At 34.5% G+C, this 24,066-nt stretch overlaps 1 protein-coding gene and 1 long non-coding RNA gene across 2 annotated transcripts; one reads left to right on the top strand and one right to left on the bottom strand.

Annotated features, from left to right (window-relative positions):
* Positions 1–1,872: 1,872 nt before the first annotated feature.
* On the top strand, positions 1,873–2,532 carry LOC120256820 (ferredoxin-like). Its single transcript, XM_039264485.1, has one exon. It carries the CDS (start codon positions 1,982–1,984, stop codon positions 2,432–2,434), a length of 453 nt encoding a protein of 150 aa, XP_039120419.1. The 5' UTR covers positions 1,873–1,981; the 3' UTR covers positions 2,435–2,532.
* Positions 2,533–21,489: 18,957 nt separating this feature from the next.
* LOC120256851 lies at positions 21,490–23,773 on the bottom strand. The gene is made up of 4 exons (XR_005535440.1): positions 23,333–23,773; positions 23,144–23,238; positions 21,982–22,084; positions 21,490–21,691 (listed from the first exon to the last, which is right to left on the bottom strand). It is a non-coding gene; the product is annotated as an uncharacterized LOC120256851 (long non-coding RNA).
* Positions 23,774–24,066: the final 293 nt, after the last annotated feature.

Genomic DNA, 24,066 nt, shown 5'->3' with positions numbered 1-24,066 from the left:
GCACCTAATAGAGTATTCCGATACCATGTTCCTGTAACATATCCATCTAAATGTCGATTTCCTTGTACAAGGGCTGCTCCTTAAGCTTCTGAATGACTCGTGCGCTTACCCATTTTTTGGACGCTTTCGGGTGTGACACCGATCTAATTCCACCACCGCAACTGTACGAAATTGTTAACAAAGCAAAACTTATGGTTTTGCCTTGGTTTATGAGGGAACTGGATAATTAAGCGAAAACATATCCTTTTAAGCGGAAACTGGGATAACTAAGCAATAATTAACTTCTACAACTATGGAAACATAAAACATAATGGAGAAGAACTTTATAACTAGAAGAAATCGTTTTCAGTAGGATGCGATAATGGGACATCATTTGTCTCAACCACTAGATCGACTGCAGCGCATTTGAAGATGGAGTGAACGTGACACATGCGCTGTAAATCAACCTCGTTTTTTATCGGATAAACCGTTTATGTCCATCGGGTGTGACAAACTTCACCCTGACACGAGAAACATTTAGACCCCGTCGCTCACATATCTCCGCTAACACTAATTCCCAAGAAGTCAGCGCCGTGAACACTAGTACTCATCACTCCCAATTATATCTAGCAATAGCACAAAAACTCTCAATAATAAATCTATATTTTTATAAATTGTTACTCTCTCTTTCTCGTGATGATCAATGTGAATGAAAGGAACAAATTCTCACCTTATTGAGCAACCGGCAGAATTTAAATCGAACAGAATAAATGGGAAGGAATTGAAAACAACAACAATCCAAGGTGATGAGTCTTCCAAACTTTGTTTGAGACAACGAATGCAAAAATAATGCCAAAAAGGTATGCAAAAAAGTTTGACATGATGTGATTAAGCGGTTTTTTCCCACAAATTTTAAGGGCATAGAAAGAATTTCACAATATAAACAATGCCCGAGTGAACTACAGAAGGTAAAAAGCAAGTGAAACACTAATGGAAAGGTTGTCTAAAATATGTAAAAATTGCAGAGGCTGTTTGAGAATATTTAAAATTCATAGAAAATAAACAGTAAATTTTCTTAAATAAAACATTAAAAAAAAACCGTAATCATTTCCATATATATATATCCAAAGATTTGAAGATCACATGATGTTGCAGTGAATCCTGACCACAACTTAACCCAACGCAACCCTCCAATTTGTGTCAGAATGAACCAGCAAACCGTGGACACCACAAGGACCACTACATCCAAGAGCACCACCAAAGTGCCACGACCTCTACACTTCTTTCTCGTCAACATCAGGCCCTATTTGTACTTCCCAAATTCTGTATTAACTTATGTGATCATCAGATTTTTCTATTATTCCCTTACGATTGCTAAATTAACTCTTGTAATCCTAGTTTTTTATTTTTATTTTTTTCTATAATTTTTTTTAATTTTAGATCTTATTCTTTACAATTTTATTTGGATAATCAAATTTAAAAAAAGAAATTGGGGTTATGTGATAAAACTTTTTTTTCTAAACAAAATAAAAAAATAAATGATACATAATGGTAAAATTTATTATAAATCAAAGCTATTATAAGTTTTTTTTAAAAATTATATATATATATTGGAAATTCTCTTCCTCTCCTCAAACTCCGAGTACATGTGCTTAAAAAACAGGTGAGGTTTCCCAGAGTGTTGGGTAGTCAAAATTAGCCATTCATTAAATTTAAAAAAAATACATACATGGGTAGGGTGAAACGTAGGGTAAGGACAGGCCTCCCAGGTTGGATTGCAATGTCTGTCCACATCGGACATAAAGATAACCCATTAACCACACACAACCATCCACCTGTCAAAACTCAAGATAACCTTTCTCATCCCTTCTCTCCTACATAACACCCACTGTGTCTTCTCATCTTCCATCCTTGCCTAAACTTCCTCTCTATCTATCTCTCTATCTCTCTCTCTCTCTCTCTCCCTTTCTCTCCAACACTAGTACTACTATCTCTAAACTCCATGGCCACCACCACCACCACTTGCACCTTATTCACAACTATCCCCTCTTCCTCCTTCACTCGCCGCAACACCTCATTGATCTCACTCCGCTCCTTTCCGGCCAGTTCCAAGCTCTTCGGCCTCGACCAAGCGCGCGGCGGCCGTGTCACAGCCATGGCCACGTACACAGTGAAACTGATCACTCCGGAGGGCACTAAAGAACTGAAGATGTCTGAGGACTCCTACATCTTAGATAGCGCTGAGGAACAAGGTTTTGACCTGCCTTACTCGTGCCGGGCCGGTTCGTGCTCTTCATGTGCCGGTAAGGTCGTCCAAGGAAAGGTCGATCAATCTGATGGAAGCTACCTTGATGATGATCAGATGGAGGCAGGCTATGTTCTTACCTGCGTTGCTTTTCCCCAGTCCGACCTTGTCATTGAGACTCACAAAGAAGAAGAACTCATGGAATTTTAATATATTATATATTCATCTTGTTGTTCTTGGTTGTCTCTGTTGTTGGAAACTTTGAATAATAGTTGCTGCTTTGAGTCTGGAGCTGGAAATTAAATGGATGAATTGTCCGGGAAGCACTTCTTGTTTGATTTAAGTATTTTCAAACATTTTTGATTTTTCTATGTAGATAGGATTTTACTAATATAACCAGCAACATATATTAATTAAGTTGATGCTTGATCACCCTATAATAAAAGAATTGGTATTTTAAGTTCTTAAAAGAGACTCAGGATTTGCGTTGGAATCCCTCCTAAATCTAAGGCTTGTTTAGCTTGCCCATACTTGTAATAAAGAAGAAGAAGAATTAAGAAGCTGGTGGTCATCAGTGTATCAACTTCAAAATGTCCTCTAGCTAAAAATTAGCTATATATTTATTTATTTATTTTCAAAAACAAACCTTGCTTAAGAGAGGTATATATATATATATTTATATTGTTGTAATTAACCATAGTTTACTGACTGCATAATGCTGTATACACCAAATAAACAACCTGAACTCACAACTAGATCTGTCAAGGGGCGGGTTATCCGTCGAAGACCGAAGACCCTCCCGAAAAATGAGAGGGCTTGGACAAATATATAAAGTCCGATATCCGGGCTTTGGATAAAAAAAAAGTCCATTTTAAAAATGGGCTGGGTTTGGTTTTCATTATTAAAAGCCCGATCCGGTCCGGCCCGAATTATAAAATATATTTATTAATTAGTTTTGTGTATACTTATATATATATATATATAATAGTTTGAATTTCCATTGATTATTTATTAATTAGTTTTATATGTACTTATATAATATATATTTATTGTTGATTGCCATTGATTATAATGGTTTGAATTTTAGTTGTTGTAATTGTATAAATATTTGTATTTGGTATTTTAATTTTTGTCTTGTAGAATAATATTTGGTCATATTCACATATTAATATTATTGTTAAGTTTTTTCATAACATATATATTATTTGATGAAAAATCTACTTGGGCGGGTTTGGGCGGACCTTGGATAGAGGTCATTAAATTTGGACGGGTTCTGGCAAGAGTTAAGGCCCAAATTTCTGAGCTGGGCTTGGTTTGAACAAGTTTAAATTTTAGTAATTATGAATAAAATCAGGTCCGAACCCGACCCGGCTCATAGTCTACTCACAACTAATTAAAGCAGCATGGATGCCAACAGGTCACAGGTACACTCTCCTCTGAACCAGAAAATAGCTCTGTCAGGATGTGATTGAATGATGCGTGAGATCAAGACATGCCAGGCTGGTTGGAAGTGGACGTAAGAAGGGATGGTTTTTGTTGTTAATGATATATAGTTAATGGTTTGCACGTGTTTACTTTATGGTCAGTTAATCTATGTCTGTGCATTTTATACGTGTCTTGATAGCATTAGCTGTCTTTACTTTTGGGTTGCACTCATATAGATTTTTGGTTGTATTTTGTGTATGCGTTAACCTTGAATGAAAAACAGTGAGTGCCTTTCTGGAGTGTTTTTAGTTCTCTCTGTGAGTGCTGGTGATCCAGCATCAAGGCAAATTAAGCCGTTCTCCAGTGGTTAGTGAGAAAAACCCACACCAAAATCTCAACAAGCCCAAGTCCTTAATTTGCAACTTCTTTTATCCCCTACTTAACCCATTACAATAAGACATATCCTGAGTACATTTATATAAAGCTTACCAGCATAAATAATATATATATATAATTTTAATTCTTACACAAAGTACATATAAACATAACTACTGCTGAGGGCAATGGATTATCACATGGCACTACTGTTTAAAACCATGGATTATCTCATGACATTAGGTGAGCAGATGCAATACCCAACTTTGTGCATGCGAAATTGTAGTAATACTGTTTATTGCTTGCTTTATATTAAAATATTATTGATGGTACAGTTCAAATGAGTTTTAGATTGATCTCTCATAGGAAAAGTCATATTCCATCCCTCCAAAATTGCATGAGAGGAGCCCGAACTTAGTAGTTCAGTGTAATTTTCACAAATTTTTGATCGTGTATATGACAAACTCTTATTATCATATGTGATTCCTAATCGAATTAATGAGTCTCTAGAGGATCAATAAATCACCGTAACTGGTACATCTTTAAATTTACATGTCCATTGACAAATCCCTAAATGAAAGACATTTATATATATATATATATATATATAAACAAAGTACATACGAATCATTGTATTTTAATAAAAATTTTATTCATCTACCACATCTTTTGGTAATAAATATGATGGGTCAGGATTGATTTTTGAAAAAGATGGATAAACCACATGCATTAAATATAAACAAAAGTGATACAAAAGTCTTCCAACCTATCAGTCAGCAACAACCAACAACAGACAGAACAAGCCCACTAGAAGTGGGCACACAAAAGCCACCACTAGGTAAAAACATCTGGCCAATACACATACAAATCAACACTACTCCAAGCCCTAAACAGAATCCCCTCCACCATGAGTAGCTCCACTGGTGGGAACATCATGTTGCCCAGAGAACGCCAAGCTGCGACGGATAGTAGCGACGAGCTCATCAAAACCGGCTTGATGGGAAGAAGGGGTTGCAGAAAACCACATGATCAGAACATGGGCAATCTTCAAAATGACATAATGAGGTGACAATGTAACAACATTAAAAATGCAATCATTCCTAGTAAGCCAAACATGCCACATGATCGCTTGACCACGATGACTCCTAACGAGCGCAAGCGAGGCCGAAGAGTATAACACCAAGATCCCCATACCTCCTCCAAAGAAGACGGAGGCTCAGGTAGACCAAAGAGGAGAATGAAAAAACTCCAAATGGGTTGCACAAATTGGCAACTCAGGAAAAGATGATCCACCGATTCGCAATCCGCATGACACAGAACACATGTAGTGGTAGGTAGACGATTACATCTTCTGACAGCCAAATTAATAAGAGTGAGAATCTTATTTCTCCAAGAGAGCCAATTGAAGATATTAATCTTTTGCGGACAGGAGGAGTTCTAGATTGCCTTGGCCACCGGACATTTTACACCTCCATCACTTAGGAAAGAATAGAAGGATTTAACTGAAAAGCGCCCATTAGTCTACCATTTGAAATCTTCCTCATGTGTATCCCCCCGAAGGGTGAACTCCTCCAAAAAATGCCCCACTTCCAGATCCTCCCTAAATGGAGCCAGCCCTATCCAATAGATCAGCTCCCTGATAGTGCCATTAGGGCTGTCCGACTGAGAAAACAAATCATGCCAAATGTTCATAAGAGATCGTCCCTTTAACCATTTGTCCTTCCAGAATAAAGATTTGGACCCACCACGGACAATTTGCTCAGTGCATCCCCTTAGAGCCGGCAAACAGCAGAAAATGCCTTTCAAAAAAAGGAGGCCCGACCATGTAGATGGATGTGCAAGTTCCAATTTGAAATACCATAGTTGTACCGCACAATCAGCCATCCGCACCAATCCGTGTCAGTTGTCAACTTCCACCACCACTTACCGAGGAGGGCAGCATTGAACACCTTCAGATCAAGAATACCCCACCCACCAAGATCACGTGGACAACAGATGATTTTCCAACCTACTAACCGGCACTTGGGCTTATCAATATCCGGCCCAGTCCACAAAAAGTCCCTTCTGATCCTGTCGATTTTTTTAACGACCCAGCTCGGAAATCGAAAAATTGACATCCAATACGTAGGAATAGCTGATAAAACAGAGTTCAACAAGGTGAACCTACCATCCAAAGACAAGTGTCGAGCTTTCCAAGAGGTCAAACGATCTCGAACCTTAGCAATAAGAATTTCCCAGTTAAGATTCCTCGGTCTTCTTCCCGAATATGGATACCCAAATAAGTTAAAGGAAGCCGACCAACAGCGCAACTAATAGTTTGTGCCGCAGCCTGGCTCGAGAGCGGGTCAAGACGAGTGAAGAATAAACAGGTCTTCGAGAAGTTAGTTTGTAGACCTGTCATACCTTCAAAAAGGTACAACAACAGCTTGATGATACGCAGATCCTCTAAACCCCCAGTGGTTAGAATAAGTAAGTCGTCAGCATAGTGCAAGTTGCACATCCTTCCCTGATTGCCCAACGGCACACCGACCAGCACTCCCGAAAGCAACGCACGAGAGAACATCGTCCCAAGCACATCCATCACGAGAATAAAGAGCAACGGGGAGAGAGGATCCCCCTGTCTCAATCCCCGACCATACCGCACATAACCGCTAGGCAAGCCATTAATCAGGATAGAGGCCTTAGAGGAGAAGAGAAGAGTTCGTATCCAACCCACCCAATGACCACCAAAACCCCTGGCTTCTAGCAAGTCGAATAAGAAATCCCAGTCAACTGAATCAAAAGCCTTCGAAAAATCCACCTTGAGAAAATGGCCTGGGAGCCTGCGTTTGTGGTTGCTAAAGATCAATTCCTCAGCAGTGGAAATATTATCGATGATGCACTTGCCTTTGATAAAGGCCGACTGTGAATTGTCAACAAGGAAGCAGATAACCTTGCTTAATCTTGAAGCTAAAATTTTGGAAATGATTTTAAGTGTTGAATTAATCAAACTGATAGGCCTATAATCGGAAGGCAACTCCGGCACTTCCACCTTAGGAATTAAAGTTATGCAAGTCCAGTTGATACGTTCAATATTGGCCCTACCAAAATAGAAGTCCTTACAGAGTACCACTAACTCCGTTTGAACTACCTCCCAAAAACGTTGGAAAAAATTGATAGGAAAACAATCCGGTCCCAGTGCTTTTTCGGCCCCCAACGCGAAGACGGACCCTTTTATCTCCTCAACTGAGAAATGAGCCTCAAGGTTCGACAAATCCACTGAGGCCTTAAGCGAGAGAAGGTGCTGCCAATTTATCTTAAATCTGAAATCTCTCTGACGTACAAATTGGGCTCTTAATCCAGAGGTGAAAATCAGACCAATGTCCAGAGGATTAACAAAATGTGTCCCCTCATGGATAATTCTCGGAATGAAATTTCTATTCTTCCTACCATTTGCCACAGCGTGGAAGAATTTAGTGTTCGCATCCCCCTCTTTAAGCCAATTTACTCTGGACCGCTATTTCTAATAGATTTTTTCCTGCCTACTGATCTCCTCCAACTCATGCAGGAGAGACTGCTCCATGGCTAATTCGTCCAAGCAAAGAGGGTTGCTCTCTTTAGCCACGTCAAGAGCATCCAACTCACTCAAAAGAGCAAGTTTTTTAAGCTTAATTGATCCAAAATTGGTTCAGGCCCAGTGGCTAAGCTTTTTATTCAACCAAGCCTTTTTCTTCGCAATAGCAAAGGCACCGCAACCAGAGGAGGCTTCCTCAATCCACCATTGTTGAATCAGTTCATGGAAGCCCTCCACAGTGCACCATGCCATTTCAAAACGGAAAGGCCTGGGCAATGAAAAATGTTCCCCCACTTCAAGACGAATCATGACATAATCAGATCCAAGACTAGGTAGACTGGCCTGAATTGTCCTAGGGAAGCGCAATCTCCACTCATAATTGACCAAAAAGCGATATAATTTCACCCAGATCGGGTCGGATTGACCATTAGTCCAAGTAAATCTTCTACAAACAGCGAGAGGTTCGAACAAGGAGAGATCGTTTAGAAGGCAATTTGCCTGACGAATGTCATCCAATCAGGGAGGCCTAGATTTTTTATCATTGACAGAGAAAATTGTATTAAAATCCCTACATATAACCCAGGGGAGGTTCACCCCACCGCCACTCCTCCTAATTTCCTCCCAAAAGGTTAATTTAAACGAGCGGGCGTTTGGACCATACACAGAAGTACAAAGCCACCGAAGGTTGTCCCTCTTACAGCAAAATTCTACAATTAAGCAGAACTCGGCTGTAAAAAGCACCTTATCCATCATGAGAGAGCTATTCCAGCCAATAACAACACCCCTGCCGACCCGCGTGCGGACAAGAAAGCAAATTTGTCTAATTTGGGGCCTCCAACTTCATGCCAAATAGCATTCGGGATTTCTGCCAGTTTGGACTCTTGAAGGCAACATACATCCGCACAATGTAACAAAATAAAGTCCCTAACAAGGAACCGTTTGGCCTGTCTATCTAGACCCCTAACATTCCAGGAGACAATATTCATAACAAAAGTAAAAATCACAGACGGACCTAGGAGGTCTCTGCAGGCGGACCTAATAGGTCTCCGCCGAACCCTTAGGCTTTGCTTGGATGGGGTGTGGGGTGGGTTCATAAAGTAATGGAAAGGAAGGGAAGGGAAGGAAAAGGAAGGGTTGAATACATCCTTTGTTTGGGGGGGAGGGAAAGTAAAGTAAGGGTTACTATCATTTTGTGTTTGGTTTGGAAGTAAAGGAAAGTAAGGTTTTGTGTTATTATTACCAAAATGCCCTTATATTGCTAAAAGCATAATCATTTAGATTATTTTTAATTTTGTGGTTGCACAACTAATCAAGATTTTTGGGTTGGCCTTTGTTATTCCAATATAAAATTTCATCAATTTTTTTTAAAAAATCGACAAATATAATAAAAATTACTGTAGCACCCAAATACATAATATAAAGGGAAGCTAACATGGACTAAAACCTAATATAAATGGCAAAGCTAGTAATTATAAGAATTATATAAGGGCAAAATTGTCAAAAAAAAATTTTAACCCTCCCCAACCCACCATTTTGGTGGGTTGATGAATGGAGGGAAAGGGGAGGTTTTCAACCCCCCAAAACCCTTACAAACCCTTATAAACCCTCCTCAACCCTTCCCCCAAGCATGGGTTCAAAGAACCCTTACTTTATAAACCCTCCTCAACCCTTCCAAACCCTCCCAGCCAAGCAAAGCCTTAGAAGGGGCAGAATTGTTCTTTTCTGACAATCGAATGTGAGCAAAACAATTAGATTTATGTGAACAAGAATCAGGAAATTCAATGCCACAAGCAGAACATTAACAATCTAATTGAGCATCAGTCAAGTCATTTAGAAGCAGGGGGTTAGCAGGAAGTACCTTCGCGGAGGTTGGGACTGCTGGTCTTTAGGAGGGTCAGACCGGAACCCAGGTAAAAGAGATATGATAGACTTCTCAAAATTAGATTCAGATTCTTCTGTCTCATAGTCCACTTCTGGGAGATCCTCACCAGAAGGAGAACCACCTAAGGAGTGCTCAATACTTGGGTCATCAACAGGGCCCACATTCACAGCAAGTTGGGGGGCAGGTAGAGCAGCATCTTTTGGCACTGGCTGGGAGGATAATGGGAATCCCAAGGCAACTGTCGGGATAAGTGACCACAAGCCAACAATAAACTGCCAAGTAAAACCACTTGGAGGGAAACGGAAAGTTGTTTCGAAGCAATACCCAGCTCATCCCCTGGTACCCCAAAAAAAGGTTCTCAGAACGAACACCGGGTTGGTCAAGATTGATTTGTTTTGGTTGTGTTTACCATGAAAAAAGTAATTTTAGAATAATTATTTATTCAATTATTTGCTATTTATAAATATAAACAGAAAACCCAATATATCAGATGAAAAAAAAACTTTATTTAACCATCTTCTTATTATTCTCTTTTTGAAATTTTACTTTAATTTCCTTCCTCAAAATAATCCTCTCAATTGTCTCAAATATCTTAAATCCATAATTACTCTCTTAACTATCCTAAATCTCAAGTTATCAATATTAAGATTGGGTAAAGCTTTAATTTTTTGCTTGCAGGAAATAGCCCCACTGTAAAATTAACGCAAATAACAAGGCAAAGTTAATAACATCTAAAACACTCCCAAAACTGCATATGTTTTATTGATATTAAAAAGGCTTGACCTGCATGCACTTCAACATCAGCTCAATATAACAACTCAGCCATTTCAAACATATATAAACAATACTACGTACAACTTAAAAACTAAAGATAAAAGATTACTTCTCGTAAGGGCAGTGGCAAGCCTGCAAGTGTTGAGCCAAGTGCACCAAGTGCAAGGTGAGACCTACAAGAGTAAGTATATTAAGAAACACAGAGTGCTTATTGAGCCTCTTTAGTTCATCGTCCAGCTCCTCCACCTTACTCTTCATATCATTTCTCTCAACTGGCTTTTCTAACTCAGTCTCTGCATTCTCTTCTCCTCGGATCCCTTCCTCTTTCTCCTCCTTTATCTTCTCCATCACCAACTACTTATATAAACTTGAATTAGAATATATGAATCTCGATCGGTATATCAACCTATTTATTAGCTTAAGCTTTTAGATAGTAAATTTAACATGGTATCAGAGGCAATTAAGGTGGCAAATATAAGCTGAACATATATACACTTTTTCCATCTAATATACTAGATTATTATATATATATATATATATATATATAATAATTTAATTAAACAAAAATAAAATGAATAAGTAATCAAACCTTAGTGACTCTAGGCTCAAGGAAGAGCATGTTGGCAAGGACCAACAAAAGCACAGCAACCAAGTTATATCCCGGTAACCTCTCCTTCAACGGACGTAGATCCGTTCCAGAGTAACGTGACAAGAAGGCAAGCCCAACACCAAACGCCACCAGCTTGAAATACACTGGATAAACCCTGGCTTGCATGAGCCCGAGCTGCTGTCTCGGCAGCGCCATCGGTACCACGCGCCTCCACACGAGCAACACCCACACGCACGCGCCATACGCGGTCACAAACCCCAACAAGTGCATGGCCGACGCGACTGCACCAGCCATCTCATTAAACACTACGTAATTCACAGTCACGTACACCAACCCTTGCATTCTCCGCACAGTCTCACTCACATCTCTTATCAACTCGGCCACCAACGCGCGCATTTCCCCTCTCGTTAACTTCCCCTTGATGCTGGATATGTTTGTCATTATGTCTTCTTTAGCCGTTTTCATGACTTCCTCTAACCGAGACTTGGATCTTTTCCCTTGTTCTTCTTCTTCTTCTTCACTATATTTCAATTCCGTTACCTTCTTGGCCATGGTCTTGGCTTCTCCCATAGCTTTGTTGATAGCTCTTGTTGCCATGTTCTCCTCGTTGGTGTTTGGAGGAGTTTCTTTCTTGACGAGCAGGAGGCGGTGGGCGTTGCCGACAAGAAGGTGGTCGGGCTTGCGGTCGAGGCACGGGTTCGGGCATAAGACTCGAGCCTCGGACAAACACATGACCATGAGGAACAAGAGCAACAACTTCACCATCTTTGTGAAGGATGTTTTAACGGTTTCATTGGGTTTGTTCCCATTTTGTAGTGTCAAACTAGGGACGTTGCTCGGTTAACACGTGCCGGCCGACTGTGACAGTGATCAGCAAGTGTTGCTGCGAAGACAGGTGTGGATATACGTGTCTTGTCAAACTTAGGACTTGAGTGTCCTCATATGGTGGTTGTGCCTTTATTATTATTATTATTATTATTATTATTATTATTATTATTATTATACATCCTTTTAGGATGAAGATTCATGATTTTCATGACACATCTCAATCATATTCATCTTCAGTTCTCCCTAAGATTCAAGATGTTTCTTGTGTTTTGTCTGTTAAGTATATATACATGCTTTTAGGATGAAGATTCATGATTTTCATGACACATTTCAATCCTATTTATCTTCAGTTCTACCTAAGATTCAAGATGTTTCTTGTGTTTTGTTTGTTAGTTTCGTAGTGAATTTAAAATGATTGTTATGCTGTGTTTTACTTTGGGGAGATATGAGAAGAAATCAAAATTAAATGGTAGTCTTCTTAACCTTTTATTTTATGTATTAATATATATATATATATATATATATATATTGGAAAACCACTCGTTGACAACATTATAAAAATTAATATACCATTTAAATTCATATAGATTATAGACTACATTTTTGTTTATTTGTGTTTTCATATATTAATTAGAAAATAATAACTTTCTAGTTCATATTATTAGATAAAATTATTTTACAAAACCTTCCCTGCTTCCCAAGCATAAAGTGTGATTAATTTGTGATTTAAAACAACAATAGATTAATTAAATAATAAATAAAAGAAGAACATATCTCATGTACTCCAATTAAAATAGGATTGCAAGTAATCATCATTTTACTACACTGTTCAAGTCATATCGTGATTAATTACATGTCGTCTTACAAATCAATGAAATAATTGCTTGAAGATAAATACTGATTTGTAATAGTGAAAAAAAAGTCAGTATTTTAATTATATTTTCTTATATTAGTTGAGATAGTTTATATAATTGAAATTTTTATAACTGAATTCATGTATTTTCGATAATAAATAATATAGCTAGTCAAACATAAATCCTCAAATATCTTTGTTTTTAAACTTTATATATAGATTTTTTTTTTATTGAACTTATCAATACATAATTATCAATATTTAAGATATTAATATAAAAATAAAAATAAAATCCTAAATATCGCAAAATCTCTAAAATAAAAAAACATTGCAGATCTCATGGATCTGTGAGTTTTTTTTCTCTTTAATCAATTATCTCCAAGTTTATGTATTATTTTCATTATAGGGAATTTTTCCTTTTTTTCTTGTTTTGTTTTATATTTAATTTATTTTTTTTAATTTTTGTGTGATTATTTGTTGGGTAAAAATATTTATATTTGTTGAATTATTGTTAGATATTTATTAGATATTTGTTTCATTATGAAAATTATTGTGAAAAAAATGTAATATAATTGTTGTGATTAATTATTATGAAAATTTTAATTATTCATTAGATTATTTGTTGAATAATTGTTGTATTTAATAATTGACTTATATATGTTTAAAGTTATTTTTTAATTGTTGTATTTGTTAATTTAGTGTATAACTAGAGTTAATCACTGATTATGTAGATATAATAGCAGTTTTACAGATAAACCAAATTTTTTAGATAGATATATATTTTATATTTTTAAAATATTAATTATTATAATCTCAAGTTTAAATTAATAGAATTATTTAATATTTAAAAAAAAATTTAAATTTAAATTTGGCAACCCTTAATTTTAGTTCTACTTCCGCCCCTGATGGTCCCTCGATCTGAGCAGCATCTCTTTTACGTAAAAGGGTAAAATAGCTTTGAATCCCAGAAGAGTTATAGTTATCTATCTTATCGTAATTGGTAAATGTTGTAAAAGAAAATCAAAAAGACCTTCAGCCTGCCTTGAAAGGGTGCTTCTATTGAGCATACTCATTGAATTTGAATTTTTTTATTAAATTACTTAATTTAAAGCAAGATTTCATGTATAGATTGTTATTAAAATATACAAATAACTAGATGTAATTTTATAAATGACTAGTCATTTTTTAGTGTATAATTCAAGCAAACTAGAATTACAAGATAGATATTCAAAAAATAAAATAAAAATTGTAAGTGATATCTATATCTAATATATAATATAAATATAATATATTATAAAATATCATAAATAACATTTATTAGGGTTGGTTTAAATGGCAGAATAGGTCATATAAGCAAATGATTTTAAGTTTGAATCCTTATATATGGTAAAAAAAAACTTTTTTGAAGATGTTTATTTTTTTATGAGGCTTTCAATCTCTTACCTAGTTATGTGGATTAACAGAAAACTATATCCACTACCAATCAAAAACTATTAAAGTTGAAACATAATATTCTCATACTAATAAATTAATTCAACCAGAGTAATAATGCTTATTTAAACTAGTAGGATAATATTTTAGAATGCTCTTAATGCTTATTCAAATTAGTAGGATAATATTTTAGAATGCTCTACATGCAGTTCACGTTTAGGTACTTTGCAAAACACTCAAATGGCCAGTTAAAACAATTATATAAGAGAGAATTGAGATCAAATTTTAGCATTTAATTTAAGTCGTGACATATAATATATTTGAACAACAAACTAACATAGTTTTTAAGCTATATATGTAAATGTAATAAGATAGTAAAGACTTATTTTCAGTGATTGTTATGTTACTAATTTTATATTCAAACACTCGATCTTTTACTTAAAAGAAAAATAACAAACTCCTGTTATAAGTACAAATGGTGCAATATCTTTATAGGGCTATAGTTTTTTTAATTATAAATTAATAACCGTGATTTGATTGGTTCAAGTTACTGCCAAATGAGATGTGACAATATGTTATTTATAATTAAAGTTGTATTTGATCAAAATTAATTATAGACAAATTTGTTTATGGCCAAATTAGTTATATGACTGATATTCGACTCTTACATTATCCAATTTGACTAATTTAAAATTGAATTAAGAGATTAATTATCACAAAAGAAAGAAGATGCTTGGCTGGTAATAAGCCTCTCCCCTAACTAAACATGGATTTAATTAATTAAAAATAACAATAATATTAAACATTTTGATTTAAAATAAATTTTAAAAAATTAATCCATCCGTATGGCAGTCTCTAATTACCCCGCGGATTAGCCCATTTATCATGGTAATTTTTAAGGGGTTAATCCACTGTAATTAGTGCATCACCGCTCTTGTATATTTTTTTTTTGGTACCCTCTCGTGAGACAGTGCTTGCAGCCATTTGTCAAAATTTTTTAAGTATTTAATTTCTATTAATATTAATTAAATCAAAGACTTACCAGCGCAAATAAAAGTCTCCCATTGTTTAAAAAATTGTTTAAATGTTTAGTTAAAACTTGGGATATGGGAAAATATTTGGAAATGAAAATTCTTACATAAAATTGACCACACTTTAAGTCAATAATACTAATTAAAATTAATATTTTTGGGTGTAACATTTATTTTTTAAAATTATTGATATTTAATTAATAATATCAGTATTTTTATAAAATTAATTATTAAATATAGTTTGTTAAATAATTAAATTGGTAAAATGAAAAAAGTTAGTAATGAGTGATAACATTGGGTGTATGTGTTAGAGTCTAATGCTATGTTTGGATTGAGGGCCGCCGAGTTAAAGTAAAATAAAGTGAGGGTTTTGGAGAGTTAGAATAAGTCCTTCTCTCATTTGGATAGATATTTTTAATTTCACGAAAGAAAAACAAAGGTTAATTGATCTGACCCTCCGAAACTCACTTTTTCTGGCATCCAGATTTGAGATATCGGAGGAGGGGAACCTCCTAAAAATTTTAAATTTTTAAATTAATTCCATAACGCCACTTCATTAAGGTTCTTCTTTCACTTTTTTCAATCTAATTTTATTTTTATCAAGTATTCGCGACACCCATCATAGATCCTTGTTTTTATGTATTTCTTTTTTGTTTGCTTATTTGTTTATTTGTTTATTTATGTTGAATTTTTTTATGTAAATTCATCCTTAGAAGAATTTATCTCAATAGAATTCTTTGTTATCCAAATTTTATTCTAAGTATAAATAAAATTAAAATTTTCTTTGAGTGAGAAAAAAATAATTATTATCTAATTCAACATGATTATTATGCTATAAATAAAAATATTAGGATAGGTTAACTAAAAATATAATAAAGTGATCTTATGATGATCCAATAGAGCTGTAGGAGGAATTGGTCTTTAAATAATAAATGATATACTTCTAAAGAAAAAAAAATAATTGGTTGTATTTGAGAAGAAGCAAAATTAAAGTATAAAAATCAAAATCAAAATAATAATGATAATTTTAATAATTTTAATATTTATTAAAAAAATCTGGTTAAAAGTGTGAATTTATATGAGATATTTAGAATACATGTGTTTAAATAGAAATAAGTAATTTTTTATTTAATAATAAGGATAAAAATGGTAAATCATATTATTATTATTATATGTCATGTCCTTTCCTTTCCCTTCTTTAACTAAACAAAGTTTATCAGAGAGGGAGAGTTTGCAAAATTAAAGATGAATATGTAAAGGTTAAATAAGGATTAAATAAGACTTGTTCATTGCACTTGTGTTGAAGGCGGCGTCTTAGGCGCACTCCACTGAATTTCGTCAAATCAACTTGATTAATTCAACGATTGAAATTATCTCCAAAATATTGGCCTCCAAGCTTAGCATGCTATTGGACTCCTTAATAGATATAACCCAAACGACCATCATCAGGGGTCATTACATTATTGACGATATTGTTCATCTACATTCTTCGAAAGCGTAGAATTCTAAAGAACATCATTGAGGTGGATTTTATTATAACTTTTAACATACTTGACTAGTAATTGTTACTTGAGCTTCTTCCACTTAGGGATTTAGCTCCTGTTGGATTAGTTGAATCAACACTTTTTTGAACCATTCTAAAACACCAATCCTTATTAATGGGCAACCATGTGGGTATGCTCGACATTATGAGGGTTAAAGGAAGACAACCTACTTTCACATTTTCTATTTGCGCCATCACAAACACACTTAGCTTCGTGTTTAAGCACGCCCTAGACTCTAATATCCTTTATGGTATGGCACTTGGTTAATGTTGGGTGATTTTTATAATGCAAGTATATGCTATTGCAAACAAGTAATATAATGATAAGAGAGAATTGTCCCACGAGGACTGAGTTTATTAATTACCAAAATTAACAACCCTAATTCTACTTGATTAATGAGATTGAAGAGATTTTTTTAATTCCGCCGATATGGTTTGTGATTTAGAGAACACTCAAACACTCATAGAAAAACTCACACAAACCAAACAAGAAAGAGACACACAATATTGGTAACCCAGTTCAGCGTCCACTCGCCTATGTCTGGGGGGCCAAGCCCGAAGATAAACAATCTACTAAAAGAGGTGAAAATAGATGAGTATAAACACTTGTCACTCGCTCTCTCAACATTAAAAATCACTATCCTCTCTAGATTGTCTAGTGCTCACACATTCTCCTCCACAAGAGACACACACAATCTCAGAGCAAGGTAGCTTATATGGACACCTCAACGTCCCAAATATAGCACATACCTCTTTTAAAATTTCCGCGGCTACTAATTTAAAAACCTTACAAAATTAGCTGTTGTAACTCCTGTTGTAATATGAATTGCAACATGGCCCTGACTGCTGACTTGACTGAGTTATAGTTATGTTGCAAACGACCTCAAGACCCATCAAACTCCATGTCATGCTTAGTTCGAGTCGGTGCATTCAAATCTCTCGATCCCGACTGCTGGCAACTAGCCTACCTCCTCAGTTCCTCATCACATAGTCCCCTCACAAGGGGCGCACGTTCTTGTGCGTCTTCATGAAACTTACCAAACTTGATCTTCAATTCACCCAAGTTTAGTCTTCAAATCTTCCCAAGAAAGATCTTTAATCAATCATCCCAATCATGCCAACAATAGTCATGCTTTTAAATCTTACCCTTAATAGTCTTCAATCATCCTCATTGAGATTTCTTCAAATCATACCATCAATAGTTTTCAATCATACTATTGATAGGTATTTCTTCAATTAAGCTCTATCCATATTTAGTCTTCAATCAAATCACCTAAACATAGTCTTGATATGATCTTGTTTTCAAGTTGTAATACATTGCCAAAAATAGCTCCACAAAGATCTTCAAAATATTTTCCTCCAAGTCAAGACTCTTTGTCATGTCACCATGCTTTGTCATGTCATTAATTATGCCACATCACATAGGTTGCCACGTCATCTTGACTTAGTGTCAAACTATGCCAATAATAGTGTTGTTGCACTAACAGATTTAATTTAGAAAATCTAATTCAAAGACTAGAGAAAGATAGTTAGATGAGAAAAAATCAATGTCAAGAGATTCTAGGGTTTCCGAGTTCACCTAGACTAATTCCACCTAGATCATCTAGCTCAATCAATCAATGTTTGTTCCTTATGTTGTCATCAAATTTCCCTAAATAATATATTGATCTTTCTCAAGTATCAATAGCATATTCCATTAGATAAGTTAATATCATCTCTAAGATAACTATGAACCTATGGAACTCATTAAGCTCTAGAAATTTATAATGATGCATACAATCTTATAAATATCTCCATCTTATGATAATTGTACGATATTTCAACCAAGATCTAATTCAATAATATCACCTCTCAGTCTCAAACCAAACTACTAATCATGCAATTGGTGATCAAGCAATCACAAGCATTAAGCATAGATTAAAATATCCAACATAGTCTTGAAACAAGCATCAATTAAATTAAATAAAGATGAATCTAGGTTTTAATAGTCTGGCTACATCGTAGCCCTAGAAAAGATATTTAGAATATAATAATTACAAAGCTTGACATATTAACAAGGTTCATAATCAAATAAATAAAGAAAAACTAAAAACTAAAGCCTGACGATGAATTTACGCCGAATCTTCGCTCCCGGCCTTTTGATCTCCGAAATTCCCCTCCCCCTGGTCTCAAACTCTAGCCTCTTTTATAACTTAAAATCGGGGTAGCGTCTAGGCACTACACTTTCTGTTTAATGTTGTACCACTTAAGCGCTACATGCTAGCGCCTAGGTGCTAGATTTTCTATTTTGCTTGTTCCTTCTTTGTTGAAACTTTACTCTTCTTTTCTCTAATTTTGTGCTTTTTATATGTTCTTTCTTCAAATCATTCTCTTTCTTTCCTACAATACAATAACAATAATATTATGAGTAAAATTGATTCAAAATAATTCAATTTAATTCATAATGAGTTAAAGAAGGTCTATATATTGAGAACATGTCTAGTCTTGAGATCATCATAAAACTTGCCGATTCTGCATTAGGGTAGGACAAACATTGGATTACCCCTTAGAAAGACCTCTTAACTACTTTACGAGTCTTATACCCTTAACATACCTTGGGGTCCCTATCTTTAGTGCCCACCCTTGTCACCAAGCCAGGGAGAGAATGTAATCAGGTATTAGATTAAAGCTTGATCTCATCATGGAAATTCAAAATCTTATCCATAGGAGGTAGACTAACACTCATGAACTCATCATCAATATCTTACTAACCCATTCTATGTCTATCTTCAAATTATCATGTTAGATTGCAATAGCAATTTAGCATCTATGCAGACACATCCTTTGGTTTAGGCCAGACATTGACAAAATAGGTTTTTAACTTATCATCAATTAGAGGCACCTCTGCAAACCCAGTTAGTAAGGTTGCTAACCTCTACAAAAATGGGGATGAAAAATTACAGCAGGCTTAGACTAGTACTGAGCCATTATCATTTAGTTCAATTAGTTCCATAATAGATTCCCTCAGAAATGTTATATAAACATCCTTCAAGAATATCTTTTGTCATGAGCTGTTTTCAGCTTTTAGGGCCTACATTTTTCCAACAAATGGGTAAACGAGTGTATAATAAATCTCTAACTACTTAGAGGCTTTTAGCATTAATCAGTAATAAATGAATAGTACCAAAAGTCATATTTACTTTGTGTTCTGTATCTTTCCTTGTGTTAATCCGTATCTCATTAATATCAGTGCAAGGGTCTTGAATGACTATCCAATTAGCGGAAACTCAAAGCTGTTGGAGTTTCACTCCAAGTGGAGGCTTCATTATCAAACTTTCTAAGGCTTCCTGAGAGATGGGTGTAGGCAACACCAAGTTACACCACTCATTTAGAGATGAAAATCAATATCTTCATGTGGTTAATACCAGACAAAAAAAAATTCTTACATTAGTAGGGGTTGCAATTAATTTCTAGCTAGCTACCACCTAAATACTTTGTCATGTGCGAATAAAATAATAGACCATCCGTTCCTCCATTGGCCATTTAATTTGCAGCATAGTTATGGAATCATTATATGGCTCCCTTAGGGACCTTTTGGGGCCCATGGAGACTTAATTTCCATGGCTCACTCAAAGAGACGTGAGATTTTTTTTATCTAGAACAATTATCTGAAATATCTGGCTAGAGCATAATAAACACATTTTTAATTTTTCTTCGCATCCTCCTGTTTCAATATTTTTTAAAATTAACCATATGTTGATTTTGTTGTTGTCTATAGCCCATAAGGTCTAATGCACGTGCAATTAGTAATCTTAGTGAGCCAATGATTATTAGGATTTTGGCTAATTGCATCGTCAGCCAAGGGTGTGGCAACTTGGAAGCTCCTTGTTGCCACATTTTATGTATCGTTGTTGTTCTTTTTAGTTTACTCTACTTCCAACTCTAGTAGCTTCAATGTGTTAGTTTTACTCAATCCCAAGTTACACCTTTGTAACTTTCTTTTCTTTAATATATATGTAGTTTATCGAATTATTAAAAAAAATTGAATATAAGGTAAAGTAGGAGACGGAGTGTGGTTACGTTGAATTTAAGGTTTGTTAGAGATGGGAAAGAATATTCTAATAAAAAGTTGAGCAAAATTTAAAATTTTGACTTAATTTCTATCAACAAAAATTAAAACATTTGTATTGATTATATATATATATATATATATTAATTATATATATTATTTATTATTAATAATGTTTTTATATTAATTAATATGTTTTTTATTAATTAGTAAAATATTATTAAAAAAATTTTGATTTTGAATTTTGGATAGTTTGGAATAACTCAAATTTAGGGTTTTTTACTTTCTTTAGACTAGATTAAATACCCACGCTAACGCTGCGGGTGATATTTCATGAAAAATGATTGTAACAATAGTACAAATTATATCAAAAAAGACATAGAAATGTTTTTTTAAATCATTTTTAGTGTAAGAAATATATTGTCAAATTTTGAAATATATCAGAATCTATTATTCTTAAGTCAAAACTATATAGAAAAAGAGACTATTTCAACCGATATGGTCAAACATAAAAATTAAAAATTTCAATACAAAGCATATGTGTTCATTCATTTCAAATTCTTTTAGTTTTTTTTAATTGTTTTTACTAATTAAATTTTTTAAATGTTCATTTTCAAAATTGTATGATTTATAGCGAATATTTTAAATTTTTTTTAATTAAGCATTCACTTTCTTTATAAGGATTATATTATGTGCATTATTTATTCTAACATAATGGCCCATAATATGATGTGCCTTCATTAGCCTTCCTTAATTTGTAAATTATTGGAAAGCTTTAAGCCTAGGATTTTATTATAATATATATTTTATTTGGTAATAAACTTCATTAGAATAGAAAAGTTATTTACATAACAAAAAAATAATGACAAACAGTCATTTCTAAAAGAATTAAAATAAAAAATAATAAAAATATTATCTAAATAAAAATTAAGATTATTAGAGAAATTTATTGAATTCATTTGGGTGTTGGGATCTTCCATGAAGCTTTGGCTTTTTTATAAACAAATAAAATCAAATAAAAGACAATGTAGAAACAAAATCGAACGTTGATATGCAACAGTAGATACCGTCACCTCTCTAAACACATGGCTCTCAATCATCTTCTCTTCTCCATCTAAAAGCAAAATAAAACCCAACAAAATCAAATCTTCAAAACTAATTATGAGGGGGAAAAATTAAAATAGGAAAAATAAAGAAAATATAGTACTTTGCCTGAACTTTTCTTTCTCTCTAACCTTATACCTCTATTACATAAAACAAAAAAAGCAATAAAATCAAATTTTGGGGGAAAATCAACTTAAATGAAGAGAAAAGCTATTGTATTAGGGTCTTCTTAAAATCAATAAAATTACATTAAATATCAAAAGGGGAATTGAAATAAATAAACACGAAAAAAATTCAAACCTTGACATGCTCCAACATATGTTTGGACATATTAACTCCCTCAAAACAGTTCCATACTCCTCTGAAAATCCTCTCTCCTTTTCCTCATCAATATAGGTGCAAACTGAGAAGAGCATGCCAGTGATGCCACAATTACACAAAAACAAATACAAACAATTACAATCGTCAATAGGAAGGATGGTTTGGTAAGGGGATGAGGTTCACAGATGAAGGTGTGAATGAAGATGGAGATGAGGATGGTGTCTTGGGTGGTTGTTTGGTTTGCCATTAAATGGCCACAATTATTAGGGGTTGGGTGCAATTATTAGGCTCACAAAATAAAATAACTAAATCAAAATAATTTTCAAAAATCAGATTTGAAAAAAAGGACACCAATAAGAGTGACAAATGCCCATCTCAAATGAGGGTTGGGAAGGAAGATATTTGAGGGGATAATATTTTAAAAATATTTTATAAGATAAAGGAAAAATTGGAATTAGTCCATGTGAATAACTTTTTCCATCAATATCTAGGCCTTATGCTTTTATTTGGCATGTTTATTTGGCCGAATGGACATCACAAATATGTAGTGATAAAAGGTCCAAACATCCAAAACATTTCTACTTTTTCTGTTTGTTTACATAGTTACACGCATAACTTAATTCACCAAGTCAATCCACTCAACTATAACAACTTACCTATTTTTCACTCATTTTTATCTTATCCAAATTCACATAATGCATGTAATTCAAAAAAAAAAATTCAAATCAAAACAAAGAACTCAGACTTCTCAATAATTAAAATACCTAATTAAAAAAAAAAATAAAATCTCGTCCTAAATTTACACCAAAATCGAAAAACGAATTAAACTTTCAACAAATTTCAAACCCTAATTTCTCCAAAAAAAAAAAGAAAAAAGGAAAAATTCAAACACTGCTTGAGAGAATCCCATCAACCCATCCATCAGCCTATGCTTGATCAACATATCATCAATAAACTCAAAACACTCATCTAAATTCACATAATATAGGTAATCCTCACAAAATCAACATTCAAATCAAAATAAAGAACTATAACTTCTCAACGATTCACAAATTCACCTTATTAAATTGAAATCACTCATAATAAGGCGGATCAATAAGAGATGAGACTATAAGGAATTAGGGAAAAAAAAAATTTGGACCTAAAAAAATAGCAATCAGTTTCTCTTTATCCGCGCTCGCAACCGGAGGATCCTCAATCACTGAAGACGAAGGCCACCAATTCTCATTGAATTACCTAAACAAAACAAATCCCAAACCTCAATCACAAACCAAAACAAATGGAAAAAAAATAGAAATAAATAAAAATATACAAAAACTGATAGCAAAACCATAGCATCTTAGGTTTGCCACCACCGATGGAGTTCTAGAGTACGTCATAGAAATCAGTTTCCCAGCAAAGAATTTCCGAGGAGGAAGCAAGGGATTGAACGGAGACATGCCTTCGTCTTCCTCGCTGCGAAGCGAAGACTTTGGATCCCAAGACCGAGGTCATCAGACAACGCCTCCTCCGCAAGGGCAGTGGAACTAACGCCCAAGATCCTCCACATCCTCCGCAAAAAGGAGGTTCAGAAATCCCACCGAAACCACTTTCCGCTCACCTGGCGCCTTATGATCTTGCCACTGGTCCAAAATCCATGGAGGCAAAGGATCCTTGGCTTCTTGCCGGCCTTAACATGGTCCTTAAGCTCCTCCACGAGGCTCCCCACTATCACGGTGGCTTTCCAGTGATCTGTTGACTAATAATGGAGAAAGAGATGACATAGAGAACCAATGGCCAATGGACACATATCACAATCATTTAATTTTAAAACAAAACCCAACGAATAAAAGATGGCCAAATGTCCTCACATAAATCAATTGGTAAGAGAAGATATTTGGGGGATAACTTTAAGAGTAAGTATATATATGATTGAAGGCTGTAATTAACATTGATGGTCCAAGTCAAAATATTAAAAACCATTATTTCATAACTTATGACATATTGTTGATTTTTTTTTTTTTTAAAAAAATGTTAATATGATTGGAGTTAATCCGCATTCATGGGTATAAAAAACATACATCA

This window comes from Dioscorea cayenensis, unplaced genomic scaffold (genome assembly GCF_009730915.1).
Source record: "Dioscorea cayenensis subsp. rotundata cultivar TDr96_F1 unplaced genomic scaffold, TDr96_F1_v2_PseudoChromosome.rev07_lg8_w22 25.fasta BLBR01001667.1, whole genome shotgun sequence".
NCBI lineage: Eukaryota > Viridiplantae > Streptophyta > Magnoliopsida > Dioscoreales > Dioscoreaceae > Dioscorea > Dioscorea cayenensis.
The sequence above is the reverse complement of the archived record's forward strand: the minus strand, read 5'-3'. Positions and strand labels throughout refer to the sequence as shown.

What these genes read in the sequence shown, in the direction of transcription:
- LOC120256820 (XM_039264485.1), top strand. Translation starts at nt 1,982, where the DNA reads ATGGCCACCACCACCACCACTTGCACCTTATTCACAACTATCCCCTCT.